The 16,565-nt window shown below is 38.8% G+C and overlaps 2 protein-coding genes across 3 annotated transcripts in view; both read left to right on the forward strand.

Annotated features, from left to right (window-relative positions):
- ano1a (anoctamin 1, calcium activated chloride channel a) overlaps positions 1-10,359 on the forward strand; it is a 41,508-nt gene extending 31,149 nt beyond the window's left edge. For both annotated transcript variants that reach the window (XM_060886316.1, XM_060886308.1), the window contains exons 17-25: positions 3,126-3,237; positions 4,168-4,225; positions 4,353-4,453; positions 5,314-5,456; positions 6,148-6,300; positions 6,991-7,043; positions 7,269-7,453; positions 8,328-8,433; positions 8,520-10,359. In XM_060886316.1, coding sequence (XP_060742299.1) covers positions 3,126-3,237; positions 4,168-4,225; positions 4,353-4,453; positions 5,314-5,456; positions 6,148-6,300; positions 6,991-7,043; positions 7,269-7,453; positions 8,328-8,433; positions 8,520-8,720 — 1,112 coding nt within the window. In that variant the 3' untranslated portion in view covers positions 8,721-10,359. The remainder of the gene's footprint in view (positions 1-3,125; positions 3,238-4,167; positions 4,226-4,352; positions 4,454-5,313; positions 5,457-6,147; positions 6,301-6,990; positions 7,044-7,268; positions 7,454-8,327; positions 8,434-8,519) is intronic.
- Positions 10,360-13,161: 2,802 nt separating this feature from the next.
- fadd (Fas (tnfrsf6)-associated via death domain) lies at positions 13,162-16,345 on the forward strand. Its single transcript, XM_060886326.1, has 2 exons — positions 13,162-13,671; positions 15,224-16,345. Exons 1-2 carry the CDS (start codon positions 13,380-13,382, stop codon positions 15,496-15,498), a joined length of 567 nt encoding a protein of 188 aa, XP_060742309.1. The 5' UTR covers positions 13,162-13,379; the 3' UTR covers positions 15,499-16,345.
- The last annotated feature ends 220 nt before the right edge of the window (positions 16,346-16,565 follow it).

Genomic DNA, 16,565 nt, shown 5'->3' on the forward strand with positions numbered 1-16,565 from the left:
CTCGCTAGTGAGGTTTTGTGTCAATGTTAGAGCGTGCATGTTTTTCTTCCGACAGTATGCAGACGTCAGACAGAATCTTGGTGAGTACAATACTCACGATGCGAAACATTTACTTTTATGGCATTTAGCGGACACCCTTATCCAGACAGACCTACATTTCTATACAATTGAGCAATTGAGGGCTAAGGGCTTTGGTCAGGGGCCCAGCAGTGTTTGTTTGACCTGTTATTCAAACGGTCAACATTACGATTGGTAGACCAGTACCTTAAACACTAGGCTTTCACATCCCTTCAATGCTATGTAGCTTTAGTCATTTCATTTTAGGGTGACCACCATTGTTAATGTTTTTCTAGCAGCTGGGATTTACTAAACAAACATTCTATTAGATTGCATTAGCCAAATTTACTGTAATTTGTTAAATAGATTATTAACAAATTATAGTATCCTACCCCATACTGATCACCATTCATTAAGACTCCTGGGTAAGATAGGTCATGGTTCTACTTGGGATATTTTCTAGTTCCGATGTGGTCATCGGAACACACCTACTTCATAACTTGGGAAATAGCTGTATGACTTGAGTCCTGGATTCTCAAATTCCTTCAGCTTCAGTTCAATGTGTTTTCAGAAAACTAAACAAAAAAACAAACTTCAGTCTCTGAATAGGATTCAAAACAAATCCTTTCCTCAGATAAAATATCAGTCACTCACCAAAACAAATCCTTTCCTCAGGTAAAATATCAGTCACTCACCCAAACAAATCCTTTCCTCAGGTAAAATATCAGTCACTCACCCAAACAAATCCTTTCCTCAGGTAAAATATCAGTCACTCACCCAAACAAATCCTTTCCTCAGGTAAAATATCAGTCACTCACCAAAACAAATCCTTTCCTCAGGTAAAATATCAGTCACTCACCAAAACAAATCCTTTCCTCAGGTAAAATATCGGTCACTCACCAAAACAAATCCTTTCCTCAGGTAAAATATCGGTCACTCACCCAAACAAATCCTTTCCTCAGGTAAAATATCAGTCACTCACCAAAACAAATCCTTTCCTCAGGTAAAATATCAGTCACTCACCAAAACAAATCCTTTCCTCAGGTAAAATATCGGTCACTCACCAAAACAAATCCTTTCCTCAGGTAAAATATCAGTCACTCACCAAAACAAATCCTTTCCTCAGGTAAAATATCAGTCACTCACCAAAACAAATCCTTTCCTCAGGTAAAATATCAGTCACTCACCCAAACAAATCCTTTCCTCAGGTAAAATATCAGTCACTCACCAAAACAAATCCTTTCCTCAGGTAAAATATCAGTCACTCACCAAAACAAATCCTTTCCTCAGGTAAAATATCGGTCACTCACCAAAACAAATCCTTTCCTCAGGTAAAATATCAGTCACTCACCAAAACAAATCCTTTCCTCAGGTAAAATATCAGTCACTCACCAAAACAAATCCTTTCCTCAGGTAAAATATCAGTCACTCACCAAAACAAATCCTTTCCTCAGGTAAAATATCAGTCACTCACCAAAACAAATCCTTTCCTCAGGTAAAATATCAGTCACTCACCAAAACAAATCCTTTCCTCAGGTAAAATATCAGTCACTCACCAAAACAAATCCTTTCCTCAGGTAAAATATCAGTCACTCACCCAAACAAATCCTTTCCTCAGGTAAAATATCAGTCACTCACCAAAACAAATCCTTTCCTCAGGTAAAATATCAGTCACTCACCCAAACAAATCCTTTCCTCAGGTAAAATATCAGTCACTCACCCAAACAAATCCTTTCCTCAGGTAAAATATCAGTCACTCACCAAAACAAATCCTTTCCTCAGGTAAAATATCAGTCACTCACCAAAACAAATCCTTTCCTCAGGTAAAATATCAGTCACTCACCAAAACAAATCCTTTCCTCAGGTAAAATATCAGTCACTCACCCAAACAAATCCTTTCCTCAGGTAAAATATCAGTCACTCACCAAAACAAATCCTTTCCTCAGGTAAAATATCAGTCGTAGAAGCTTCAAATCCTTCCCTCATCTTAAAGTAGAACTGTATCAAATTTTAAATGCACTTTAAAATATGAACTTCAAGAAAGAGAGTCAAGAAAGTAAAAGCTTCAAGTGAGGAAACATTCCCAGAGGTTCGCTACATCTACATACAGTATAGCTACATCAACACTTAGCTACATTAGCTAGCATAAAGAATTCTCACTGATACAGTACAAAACTAGCTGAAGGTTAACAATGCTGAAAATCACCTTATGACTTATATGATTAACATGCGATCATTAAGAAATACAGTGATGTTCATAAAAATAGTAGAAAGTAGAGTTTTATTTTGAAATGTTATACATTAAGATAATATTAGGTGCAAAGGAAAAACTTTCCACATCTGATCAACTCCCAAGCCAACATTCAGAGGAGCGATTTTACCGAAGATTTTCCACAGATTTGTGCCAAAACATGTCATGTGATGTGTGATGTGTTCATCCTCTTTGATTCACATGCGTAAAAAAAACCAAAAGTAATTCTATATGTTTTCATTGGTAGATAAGAATCCATTGCTTGTCATTTTACCAATTAAAAACAATCCACAAAAAAAAAACTCCACAAAATCCTTAAGGGACTTCAGTTACATAGGTTAATAACTATATGGAAAAATTGTAATCTTTAGAAGTTATCCCAAATTAAAAAAAATAGGGGAACAGACTTTATTGTAACAGCTAGACATTTAGTGAGACTGTATTTTTCCCCCAAACTTACATTAACATTTCTGTCATTTAGCAGACACCCTTATCCAGAGTGACTTAAAATTTATTTCAATTTATACAACTGAGCAATTGCGGGTTAAGGGCCTTGCTCAGGTGCCCAGCAGTGGCAGCTTGATGGACCTGGGATTCAAGTCGGTGGTTCAAGGCCTTAACCACTAGGCTGCCACATACCAAACTTGCTGAATATCACTTTTAGTCACAATTTTAGAAGTCACTGTATAGAACGATGACTTGTACTTAGTTGTAGACATTTAGATTTTTTTATTTTTGACTTGACCTGAAAGATAAAATTAATTCAGCTTGTGTTTGATGTCAGTCTTGATGTGTGATCTTATTTGAATTTCATCAGAGGTGCCCAAGACAGACAAAAGCTTTGAAGAGAGGCTGATTTTCAAGGCTTTCATCCTGAAGTTTGCCAACGCCTTCACTCCAATTGTCTATCTGGCTTTCTTCAGAGGCAGGTCAGAACATAAACTTGTGGATATGTTTTTCCTGTCAGCCAGAAATACAGGTGTTAAAAACAGGCATTACAGTAACATGTTTTCCTCCATATAGCCCCCTTACGTTGTGTTGTTAACCTGTACAACCGCATATACAGTACACAGTATTTACGAACAGACCTGCCAACTTTGTTGTGTTTTCTTGTCTTTTCTACGAATTTTCTTGAAAAGAATAAGCTAAAAACATTTTTTTCCCCAATCAGTTATGAATCTGGAATGTTTGCCACGTGTGTAAGTGTTTTGTATGAACTCAGAATACCTATAACATGTTTTGACTGGTATTTTTCATCTCAGCCTGAAGTTCTCACTTGTTCGCGCCTGTGCTTTATGTCAAGAAAAATGGACAAAATTAATCAAATTTATCCATCTGTTTTTAGATTAGCTAACATTTGACAAATAGTTTATATAGCTAACATAACTAGGCTAGATTTATTAGGGATGGCAACAATTTTAACAAAAGCAACATTAATGAAAATCAGAAATGATGAATATGCAATCGTGTTAGAACCTATAAGTGATTATACAAAGATTTATGGTAACTGTTGTTTGGGGGGAAAAAGCTGTCTAGTTAAGGTGCAGAAACAATAAAACTTTTTTTTTTTAATGAATTGCTTAACTTGTGTATACTTTTTCTTTTGTGAATCTTTCCACTTTCTTATATGTAAAGATTCTACATCTAAACTAATATAAATTAAGTAGCAGGTTTTTATACTACATGTGCCCCATCGTTAAAGATAAAACCCTCGTATATACGCATGCGTCAGATTTTTGTTTACATTAGAGGTTTGTTGAAGGACGATATAAGTATAGTAGGACAACATGTTATTCCTCATTATAGTTGGCAGTTTAATGTGTTGTTTTTTACATTGACTTCTTGTGCAATCCCTGCAGGCTCATTGGGCGTCCGGGCAACTATTACTACGTTATTGGGAATTACCGAATGGAGGAGGTGTGTGTTTATTTAAGCTAATTCATGGATTGTATTGTATCGTTGTAGAAAAATGCGCTTGAGAATTATTTCTACAGCGGCTGTTTTTCACATTGGACTGATTTGTCTGTTTTTGCACTTCTTGTAGTGTGCTCACGCTGGCTGCTTGATGGAGCTTTGTATACAGCTGTGCATCACCATGCTTGGCAAGCAGCTTATCCAGAACAATCTGTTTGAGATTGCCATTCCGTGAGTATACGCCACCGTGTGCATGCGCACGTGCATGTACTGGAGGCTGTCAATCAAACCACCACCGTGTTCTTTCACATCAATGAATATGACTTGTAAGTAGTCATGAGTGAGTGAGTGACTGAGTGAGAACATGAGGGAGAGAGGTAGGGAGGGAGGGAGAGGGAGTGAGAGAGTGACTGAGTGAGAACATGAGGGAGAGAGGTAGTGAGGGGAGGGAGGGAGTGAGAGAGTGACTGAGTGAGAACATGAGGGAGGGAGGTAGTGAGGTTAATGAGGTGAGTGAGTGAGGGAGGGAGGGACTGAACATTGATTCAAATGTACTAACTTCTTATAAGAGCAGCTTTATATCACAGGTTAATATAAATCTAATCCGCTTGTTTGAACAAATATCATATTTACAATAAGGTCTCATGACAGAGACTTCATCGGTAGACATAATGCTTAAAAATGAAAATAGGGTCATTATTAAACAAAGAAGAATATCTAATCATTTATATGGTGAACTTTTTATAGTAAGGAGACTTATTTTATTTATTTGTCAAAACTCAGGAGTCTTTACAGCAAACGTTTTAGATTTTGACGAACATAAGCTGCATGTTTTGTTTTGTTCTTGTTTTTGTTTTGTTTTTTTTTGTTTTGTTTTTTTTTGTCTGGGAACTATTACAATTTGTGTCCTGGGCATTGCACAATATTAAGTATTGTAGTTGCTGACAATTTGTTGTGTTAAGAGAGAAATTAAACACTTTTTATTTTGTTTATTATTACTCTATAATGGCACTCTGTATTATTACCTAATGAAATGAAATCTATATCACCTTCGAGATGATTCGAACGATCTGCATATTTTTATGTCGCAGTAAACTGAAGAAACTGATTCGTCGCCTTAAGTCAAAGAGAGACTCTAAAAAAGAAGAGGAGTTTCAGAACACCCTTGCCCGGCATGAAAAAGACCACTTTCTCGACCCCTTTGTTGGCCTTAATCCAGAGTATATGGAGATGAGTGAGTCACTGCACACCCACACACACATACACACACACATATACATGTAGACGCAAGAAACAACTGCAATACGAACAAAAGGTTTTCCCCAATCCTCATTCCTTTTCAGAGCCACCTTTCTGGATCAGTGTATATTTTATCGTGGGTGACAGGATGTAGATTTTTATATTCATTATTATTAGTAAACACAGACTGATGTAAGGAATTGAGGCTGTTGAGTCAGTGTCTGTGTGGCACATATTCCACGTTCTGTCCTCGGTTGTCCTTTACATTTGAGTGGATTTGGATGATGTTATCTAACCCAGACAGAAAATGCTGTCTGCTTACTACTAGCGCTGTAAAATCAAGCTTGTAGAATCCGAGCAGCTTTTTTTTCTCGTCTCTCTCTCTGCTGCAGCGTGGGCTGGCCTTCTGCTAAGAGCGTGGCATTGTGGTTCCTGTGGAGCACTGTGAGATCACAAGCTCGAACAGTAGAAACTGTTCCACTCGCTAAAAGAATGTTGCTTCCAGCAGATTTCAACTTGTGGGAATCTGTTGACCTGGCCTTGTCACATTTTTGATCTCTTTCCCCAAACATCTGATCAACTGCACTTGATACTTATTATGGATTGGATCCTCCAAGCTATTTTTGTGAGCTTTTATTCACAGAAAATGTTTTATAAAGCTTTATGTTTTTGTCCTTATCATCTAGTGATCCAGTTTGGAATGGTGACCTTGTTTGTGGCGTCCTTCCCTCTGGCTCCTCTGTTTGCGCTCCTGAACAATGTCATCGAGATCCGCCTCGACGCCAAGAAATTTGTCACAGAATACAGGCGGCCCATTACGGCTAAGGCCAAAGACATTGGTTAGTATCTGAATGACACCTTTTCTCAGTTTGTTCTTTCTTGACTACAGGATTTGATTACTGTAAATATGGAATATACAAAACAGTCAAGAGTATCAACACAAGATGATGTTGGAAACGCCACAAGCGGGTGCACAACTACTGCTCAGTCTTGATTCTGGATCCAAGATTTGACCTTGTCTTGTTTGTCCAGTCATTCATCATTAATCATATAATATAAACCAAGTTCATTTTTTAAGCGCGGCAGTGGTGGCTCAAGTGGTTAAGGCTCTGGGTTACCAAGCTGCCACTGTTGGGCCCTTGAGCAAGGCCCTTAACTCTCTCAGCTCCAGGGGTGGTGTATCATGTCTGGCCCTGTTCTCTGACCCCAACCTCCAAAGTTGGGATATGTGAAGAAAGAATTTCAGTGTGCTGTAATGTATATGTAACAAAATAAAGGCTTCTATTTTAAGCCATTATAGATTCACATTCAGAATCATAAAATGATTAAATACTAGTGTTAATGTATCAAACTCTTTGTTAATGTATCAAACTCTTTGAAATCAGTTGCTTCCTCGTACACGAAAGACTGTGGCTACATTTGAACATCACCTTGTGACAATACTCTTAGTGATGTGCCATTTTGTCAGTGTGTGGTAATAGCTAAAATGAAAGCATGATCTCCTTAAAAAATTTATTTTTTTTCCTTAGGCATCTGGTACAACCTTCTGAGAGGACTGTGCAAAGTGGCAGTCATAGTGAACGTAAGTGTGAGAGTTTCTCTTATTAAACTGTCAACAGTCTTCAGTTAAAAAAAACAACTAAAAAACATTGTGTGTTATTAGAGTGTCAAATCAAGCTCATAGTCAGTTTGGCCGGTTGCCTCTTGTGGTTTCTAACCAGAAATGCAAATGAGAGTTACACAAAGTGACTCTCACACTTTAACGATGTTTGCCATCCTCTCTCACTATTCTTTTGTTTCTCCTCAGGCGTTTGTGATCTCCTTCACGTCGGATTTCATTCCCCGACTGGTTTATCAGTACGTGTACAGTCCTGACGGAACGCTGCACGGCTTCGTCAATCACTCCCTCTCTTATTTCAACGTCACCGAATTTGAGCCAAACACAGAACCGGTGGAACCGATGTTCCTGGGCTACAAAGTGGACATTTGCAGGTGCTGTCAGAAATCATTTAGGACAACAACAAGGACAATCTTTGTTGCTGTATTTCAGTATTGCACATGCTGGGTTTATTAGATTTGTTTGTTCCACCACAAAAACAGGTTATGATTTTTGTGTGTGTGTGTGTGTGTGTGTTCTAATCCATTACACAAAATACACAGGGAGTAGTACAGACACTGGACATAATTGAAGATTAAAAAATAAATGGATTATTATTATTACAAGGGAATTTATTTTTGATAGATAGATAAATAGACGGACAGACGGATAGACAGACGGACAGACTCGATCAAGCAAGGGAAATTATGTTACAAAAACACACTGAATATTATACAGAGTAATAATCTTAGAATCTTCAGTTTTCGGACGACTCGGCTGGACGAAAAATGATATTATTCATTAATTTTGCTCCATGTTTCACCTAGTAGAAAAGCATTTCAGAGCTAGCTTGGTAGTTTGCTTGCCTTCTATTGAATAAGTCAGTCAATTGAATAAATGAACACATTTTTAACATTTTAATTAGTAATTCGTATCCACATATGGCAAAAGATCTGGTACCATGATAGCAGGAACTCAGAAATGATCCTTTAGTAAAGATGATGTTAAGCGTGACTTCTACAGCAGTACTAGAGCAGAAATCTCTGAAGCTTTTGGAAACTATTTTGGCATGCATCAGTTGGCTATATTCCTGCGGCGACTGAGCAGTTGTGCTTTGCCAAAGCAGATCTTGGATAACGTTGTAGTCGCATTGCTCATGTGATACCCAGCATCTGTGAGGCCATCTGTACCGTCTGAGAGCATAAGGACGGATTTCTGCAGTATTTAGCGGTATAACGAATTACTGAATTGAGTTAATTCTGTCCTTAGGTATAAGGATTACAGAGATTCCCCATGGTCAGATACACCGTATGAGCTGTCAAGAGAATTCTGGACTATTCTGGCAGCTCGGCTTGTGTTCGTCATCATCTTTCAGGTGACTGAAAAGGTTTCTTCTATCAAAAAAAAAAAGTCACTAGTTTTTTCTGAACTCATTGATTGTTATTTATTTCTTTATTTTAGAACATGGTGATGCTAATGAGTGACTTTGTAGACTGGCTAATCCCAGACATCCCCAAAGATATCAGCTTGCAAATTCACAAGGAGAAGAACCTGATCGTGGAGCTCTTTATGAAAGAGGAACAGGGAAGGAGGCTGGGAAAGCGAAAGAGCAACCCCCGCTCTCGAGCATCTTTGCAAGTCAACAACCACTCATCCACCTAGTCCGAGCAGGGACGAATACAGTACGTCTATCTCTGAAGCACAACAGGTTTGTATGAATCAAGATGAGCCAGCTTGTGTGAAAGTATGGAGGTTACAAGGGTTTAAGGTGAAATGGTACATTAGAGGTGCGGTTCGCTGACTGGAATCAGACGGGGGCACAGAGACCCAGACTGCATGATTATGATCAAAGAGATGCTTTGTGACTGCCATATACCTTGCAGCTTAGCTTTTCTTTTTCGTAAACGAAACACAGACTCTCTCTCTCTCTCTCTGTCTCTCTCTCTCTTTTTTTTTTTTTTTTTTTATCAATATGGAAATTGTGAAGGTTTTTTACTAATTTACTGTTTGTGTGTGTCAAGAACATTTTCTATGTAGTCGTTATTGATGTGTGTCTCTGATGGTTAAGCTCTTTTTTTTCAGTGCTTTTTATATTGATTTTATTTAACTACTTATGGCATAACATTTACATTACATTACATGGCACTCAGATTGTTCACAATTGTTTTCATAATAAATGTTTCATAAAAGTCTAGCACCATTATGTGCAAGGTCAAGCTCGGTAAAGCTACAATGGTGGAAAAAGGCACAGTAACTAAAACCTGCACCTTTTATTGACTTATTTTAGTTTGCTAGTAAATAGAAAAGATAGTGTTATTGTATAATGCTGAGAAATAAACAATTATGGCCCCTTAATCTTTACTGTAAAATATAAGTGACTGATTCTATCTAACAGGAATAAATCAGCAATTTTCACGTTTGATAGCGAACTCGACGTGTAATATAAATGGCTGCGGTACGTCTATGTGCTGCTGATCGAGCTGTCGTGTTAGAGAAGTACGAGTAAATTGATATTTTCTTATACATGTTTGGTCTTTTGAATACATTTCAGTAGAAACATACGGAAATCATTTTCAAGGGTTATTCTAGACTAGATGGCATTAAAGCAAACAATTAGGTGCGTTCATTAGGTGCATGAATAAGAGGAAAATGTCTACTGTCTTTTTTTATCACATGGATGACTATGATGTGTTTTTTTTTTTTTTTATGGTTCGACATAGTGGACAATATCTGAAGCTTGCTTTTTGAAAATTCTTGTACTTTTTAATTAGTCTTGTTTGTTAGATCATAAGCGGTTTGAATCAGCGGTGTCTACTGAGGATTGAAGACTCAGTACTTTGAGACACACACACACACACACACACACACACACACACACACCTGTTTAAAGTCTCTTCTCCTGTCTTGACTGTTAATATTGCATGTGCATCACAATGTCTTGTAAAACTTGTACTTATACCCATGTATTCAAATACATACATTTTTACTTGTCAATTCTATCATGTCTCTAAATTAAAGAATAATAATAAAAACCTCAAATTCTGAACACTTGCTTAACACATCTCGTAGATATCTCTGGACTTTTTCACTGACTGAGAAAATAGCAAAAACTATATCAATTATTAAGGACTGTTACTTCTCAGATATGGTGTAATGTATATCCACAGTAGATACAGTACACCTCTGTAAGAAAGGAAGTATCGATGTCTTTAAAACTAAATATGTAGAAGTTGGGTTTCTTCTTCAAAATGATAAACGTTGCAAATTTGCCCCAACCCAATAAACTTGCTAGCACTCATAATTGTATTTTGTGTTTTTTTTTATTTTGTTCAAAGAATTAAAGGGTTATCAGGTGACCCAGTTCTGAATTTGGTTATGATTCACTTACACAATAAAATGCCAACAATACAGAATTACATGAAGACGACTTCTGTCTATATGAAATAATAAATCATAATCTGCTATACCACAGGTAAAGGTATGTATTTGTTTCTTACAGCAGACACATGCTGGACATGAACCGCATGCCTCGGTTTGATACAGTACTATATCTTCAACGTTGCCATAGTGGTGAAATACGTACTCAAAGATGGTTCTGGTGGTCTCCATGGCTATGGGAAGGCTTTGAGAGGATTCGGTTCATAGGCTTTTGGGAACCGGTCCACTGCAATTAGGACAATGTTTGACCATGGGCATTCTGACAGGTTTGAGTAAACTGACTGGCAATTTTGGGGTCCTTCACTTGACACATACTGAACATGACTCCACATGCTGCGTTATATCTGTGGTAAAAGATGGCCACCAGAAAGCGTTCTGTGATTACTGGGTGGTCAGGTGTGATCAGATTTTTCTGCTTTGAGCAAATGCTGAAAATAAAGCAGTCTCTTTAACACAGCCCTCGTGTGGATTACATGGTCTTTGCAATTCTTTACATAGGTTAAGATATCGTCTACGTAGACAATCACGTACTGGTTTAATAACTCTGAATATTTCATATTATTTCAACTTATTATTTCATTTATATAGCTAAGAAATTGAGGGTTAAGGGCCTTGCTTAGGGGTGGTGGCCCTGGGATTTGAACTTACAGTACAACCTTCTGATCAGGAGTCCAACACACCTTAACCACTGAGCTACCACTTATTGAAAATATGTGCTTCATGTAGCACACTCTTTACTAAATGCTTCTTTAAGGTCCTGGTATTCCTTTGGAATTTAGCAGGCATTTGTGGAATCTGGGCTTTCATCAAAGTAGTATGACCTGGTAGGCTGAGAGCCACTTCGTTGTCTAGGCAGTGAGGGGACCAACGCACCAATAACCAAATCCAATAGGCTGATTGACCACCGCTGTTATTTTTGAGGTCTTGTGCATTAAACCATGGAAAACTGAAGATACACTAACCGTTTCTGAATAATGTTGATCATGCAAATCACTAGAGTGATGTATTGGGATAGATCACCTTAGGTTTGTCCAGACCAGTTGTCCAGTTGTCCAGTTCAGCCTGAAGAACAGTGTTTAGTCCCACACTAAATACAGTGCATCATTCCAGCCTCTCTGAGCCTATAGGGAACAAAATCTCAGCCTACAGCTGCTGCAGAGTCCATGCCTTGGTGTAACTGCAGCATTTGCACCGATATGTCCCTTTCTAATGGTGGATATTCAAATACTTCCAGAATAATCTGGGTAAAATGCATGAAGGAGTCTCTGATTTGGGTGTCATTGTCCCACGCTGCCGATACCTAGTCTCAGTAGAGACAAGAAAATTCCATTTTGTGGAATCCTTCCAATTATTATCTGTATTTGTTGGTGTGTAAAGTAGATTTCACATTGCATTAAGAATCCTTTGCATCGATCTGCTGAACCCTCAAACTTCTCAACAAGATCCATGTAGTATCTGCTTGATTAGCAGGGAGGCTGCGGATGGCTTGAGTCAGGTGAACATTGGTGGCTTGGAGTGCACAGTGTTGTTCCTGATATGCCTTGGTGAGCATCTACGGTCTGGAGTTGTGAATACTCTGCTGCATTCATCATGGGGGACGTATTCTGTAAGGAAACACAAATTACTGCTCAGCAATGCAGTAAAACTAACAATAGGTATAGTGTTGGAACAAAACCAACTTAAATGGCTGACAGACATGAAGTGAGTTCGTGACCTAAAAGAGCCAGAATTCGAGCGAAGGGTCCCTCTGGTGGTCAGGTTGGGGAATTGCCAATGGAGTTGTAACAATTTTACACAGAAAAACACATAATTAGTGATGAATAGAAGTTTTGGTTAGGAGATTATAGTCTTATGTATTATTTATAGACGAAGTCACCAGTGTCAGCAATTGTAACAGTTTCCCAAATGTCTTCATGACAACAATAAATTCTAACAATTAACCATATGCATGGTGTTATTCATTAATAAATTAAACATTACCACTAGCTAATTGTTGGCTGTGGTATACACAAAATAGTGGAAGTAGAGTACAATTATACTAGTTTTGTATAACAGCTCAGAAGGTCCAGTGGGTCATGAGTTTGAATCCCAGATCCACCAAGCTGCCACTACTGGGCCCCTGAACAAGGCCCTTAACCCTCAATTGTATAAATTAATTGTAAGACACTCTGGAGTGTTTGCTGAAATGTAAATGTAATGTTTTCTGCCTTACTTAATTTATATATATATAAATATATAAATATATATATATATATATATATATATATATATATATATATATATATATATATATATACATATATATATATATATATATATATATATATATATATATATATATATATATATATTATATTTTAAAGCTTCTATTCACTAATAAGAGTCTCCAGAAACTCTTATTCTTCATCTAGCACTTTTTTATATGCAAATGTCATGTTAATCATGATCATGAATATGCAAATTACACATGACGTCATGTGGAAATAGAGTTATATAATAAATTATATAGTTTCCACTGAAAAGTGTTGGTAAGACTGAGGAAGTCGATGGAGTTTGTAATTCACACATAAAAATATATAAAAATATGAGAACGTTTAGTTTAAAATCCACAGAGTGTCGTTTTAAGACCCGCCCGAATTGAGGTGGGGCATTAAAGCAGAAAGTTGCCCTCCAGCTCAACGTCGTCACCTGAACACCTTTATTCCGTGTGTAGGAGCTTTGAGACTCCATCAAACAGGATAAACTATTAAATTTGTCCATTATGTGCTTTTGTTTTTGGTCTCCAAACATCTGAGGTGTGAAAACGAAAGCGGAAGTAAATATCGGATGTGTCTGAAGGTGAGGAAGTGAAAGTTACTTCGTCTGAACGTCACACACAACAACATGGATGGGTTTAGAGTCATGTTGTTGGAGATATCTGAGAGACTTAGTCATGAGCAGTTAGCAAAGCTAAAGTTTCTGTGTGGAGACGTTATTGGGAAGAAGAAAAGCGAGGACATCATCAGCGGGATTCAGCTGTTTGACTGTCTGATCGAAAGAGCAGAGATCGGACCGAATAACACGGACTTTTTACGGAAGCATCTCACTGACATTGGACAAGAAGTTTTACTGGAAATAATCGACAGATACGAAGGTCAAGCGGTCTCCACAGATTTACCGGATGAAACGGAACTAGGTTTGTGAGCTGTGTATTTCAGAACAACACGGTGTCTTTTATGGGGAACACCTTTCAGATCAGGTCACAGACGTGTGTGAGAGTGAGTGTGTGTGTGTGTGTGTGTGTGTGTGTGTGTGTGTGTGTGTGTGTGTGTGTGTGTGTGTGTGTGTGTGAGAGAGTGAGTGTGTGAGTGAGTGTGTGTGTGAGAGAGTGAGTGTGAGTGTGTGAGTGAGTGTGTGTGTGAGAGAGTGAGTGTGTGTGTGAGAGAGTGAGTGTGTGTGTGTGAGAGAGAGAGAGAGAGAGAGTGTGTGTGTGTGTGTGTGAGCTTGAGTCTGTGTGTTTGTGAGAGAGAGAGTGTGTGTGAGCGTGAGTCTGTGTGTTTGTGAGAGAGAGAGTGTGTGTGAGCGTGAGTCTGTGTGTTTGTGAGCGTGAGTCAGTGTGTGTGAGCGTGAGTCAGTGTGTGTGAGCGTGAGTCAGTGTGTGTGAGCGTGAGTCAGTGTGTGTGAGCGTGAGTCAGTGTGTGTGAGAGCGTGAGTCAGTGTGTGTGTGTGTGAGCGTGAGTCAGTGTGTGTGTGTGAGCGTGAGTCAGTGTGTGTGTGAGCGTGAGTCAGTGTGTGTGTGTGAGCGTGAGTCTGTGTGTGTGTGTGAGCGTGAGTCTGTGTGTGTGTGTGAGCGTGAGTCAGTGTGTGTGTGTGAGCGTGAGTCAGTGTGTGTGTGAGCGTGAGTCAGTGTGTGTGTGTGAGCGTGAGTCAGTGTGTGTGTGTGAGCGTGAGTCTGTGTGTGTGTGTGAGCGTGAGTCAGTGTGTGTGTGTGAGCGTGAGTCTGTGTGTGTGTGAGCGTGAGTCTGTGTGTGTGTGTGAGCGTGAGTCTGTGTGTGTGTGAGCGTGAGTCAGTGTGTGTGTGTGAGCGTGAGTCAGTGTGTGTGTGTGAGCGTGAGTCAGTGTGTGTGTGTGAGCTGAGCGTGAGTCTGTGTGTGTGTGTGAGCGTGAGTCTGTGTGTGTGTGAGCGTGAGTCTGTGTGTGTGTGTGAGCGTGAGTCTGTGTGTGTGTGAGCGTGAGTCTGTGTGTGTGTGTGAGCGTGAGTCTGTGTGTGTGTGTGAGCGTGAGTCTGTGTGTGTGTGTGAGCGTGAGTCTGTGTGTGTGTGTGAGCGTGAGTCTGTGTGTGTGTGTGTGTGAGAGCGTGAGTCTGTGTGTGTGAGCGTGAGTCTGTGTGTGTGTGAGCGTGAGTCTGTGTGTGTGTGTGTGAGCGTGAGTCTGTGTGTGCGAGCGTGAGTCTGTGTGTGTGCGAGCAAGAGTGTGTGCGAAAGAGTGTGTGTGTGTGTATATCCATGCAAAAGAAAATAAACACTTTCACCATCTCCTGAAAGTAAAACTAAATAAAAGCACGATTATTATGTCTCCTGTATGTCACTTAAATAAATCAAACCTGGAAAATAATCAAACAGTATTAAAGGGACTGAGGTCTTAAAAAGTTTGATTTAATACTCATATGATTCTGGTTGTAGAGTAGATTTTCTATAGATTTTTCTCCTGCTTCACACACTTTTTTTGCATTTTACTTTGTCTTCTAGGGAAAATTAACTGTGCAACCGAAGTGATCGTTTTGCAACTGGGAAGAAAGTGGCTTCAGTATGGACGGAAACTGGGACTCACAGAGAGCAAGCTCGAAGGCATACAAGAAAAACATCCTCGCAACCTGGAGGAACAAGTGAGAGAACTGTTCAAAGAGTGGAAGAAGGCACGCAAAGCCGAGGCCAGAGTGGACGAGCTGATCAGGGCACTCCGAGCCTGTGACCTGAACTACACGGCTGATATTGTGGAGAGGAAACTCCAGAATAAGAGCTAATTTGTCTCGAAAAACCGTTCCTTCATTTTTCAGGCTGTTCTACTCATTCATCGCTGCTGAACATGTAATTACAATGCATTTGCCTTTCAGTTCTTTGTGCCAAATTCGATGCTGATTTTAAATTCACGTTCGATTTTTCTTTCATATTATTCGGTTGTGAAAATCTTCTCAGTCTTAAAGCTTTGCTCTGGGGCTGGTGGGTAAACTGTGAAATAATGCTGTTTCTAAAAAGGGTATTTTTTTTTTTCACTGGAATATTATAAATCGGGCTGAGATTCAAATGGATCATGTCATTATAATATAATAAAACCATCAAGATAATGAATTCTCATTGTTAAAGCCTCAGTCTGTGACATCATCAACATTGAATTAGATATTGATTAGAAAATTACAGCATTCTTTCAAAAGTGGATGTAAAATAAAGGGAATGATTTTTTTAGCCAGTGTGTTGAGACCTGATGCAATAACTCTCTTGTCTATGTGTCCTGGAAAAATTGGGAATTTCTAGAACAGTTCATGGAAAACAACTACAAAATGAAAGGAAATCATGAAATCTTTATACTGTCAGGATTTCTGGTTCAATCATGAGCTCAGGCTGTGGACTTCGCGTGTTCTCCACATTTGTGGGTTTAGAAAGTGTTCTCAGGTTTCCTTCTACATCCCCAAAACATGCAGGTAGATATATTGGCTGTTATAAATTGCCCCTAAATGTGAATAGACGTGTTCATGGTGTTCATGGTGTACTGTGATGGAGTGGTATCCCATCCAGGGTGTATTCCTGCTTCACACCCAGCTCTGAACAGGATAAAACGGCTTTAATCAAATAAAACTTTGAATGTAATTTTCACCTTTATGTTCTTCTGAGATTCTTAATTCATGTTTTACAAAAAACGGAACTGGTCATATAGTCGAAATGCAAAGCAAATTTAAGTATTTTTATGCACATTGGTAGTAATTTGAATCTGAAAATCAGTTACATTCTGCTTAATTCTTAGATGTTTCTTGATACTGGTGATTTTTCTTGGCTTAACGTAAAGCTATCATTCGCAGAGCCAGCCTCTGATCTC

Source organism: Tachysurus vachellii, chromosome 1 (genome assembly GCF_030014155.1).
Source record: "Tachysurus vachellii isolate PV-2020 chromosome 1, HZAU_Pvac_v1, whole genome shotgun sequence".
Lineage (NCBI taxonomy): Eukaryota > Metazoa > Chordata > Actinopteri > Siluriformes > Bagridae > Tachysurus > Tachysurus vachellii.

Excerpts from the sequence above, each read along its gene's own strand:
- fadd (XM_060886326.1), top strand. The coding sequence starts at position 13,380 with ATGGATGGGTTTAGAGTCATGTTGTTGGAGATATCTGAGAGACTTAGT. Across the intron at positions 13,672-15,223 it reads ACCGGATGAAACGGAACTAG|GGAAAATTAACTGTGCAACC; the intron begins GTTTGTGAGCTG and ends TTTGTCTTCTAG.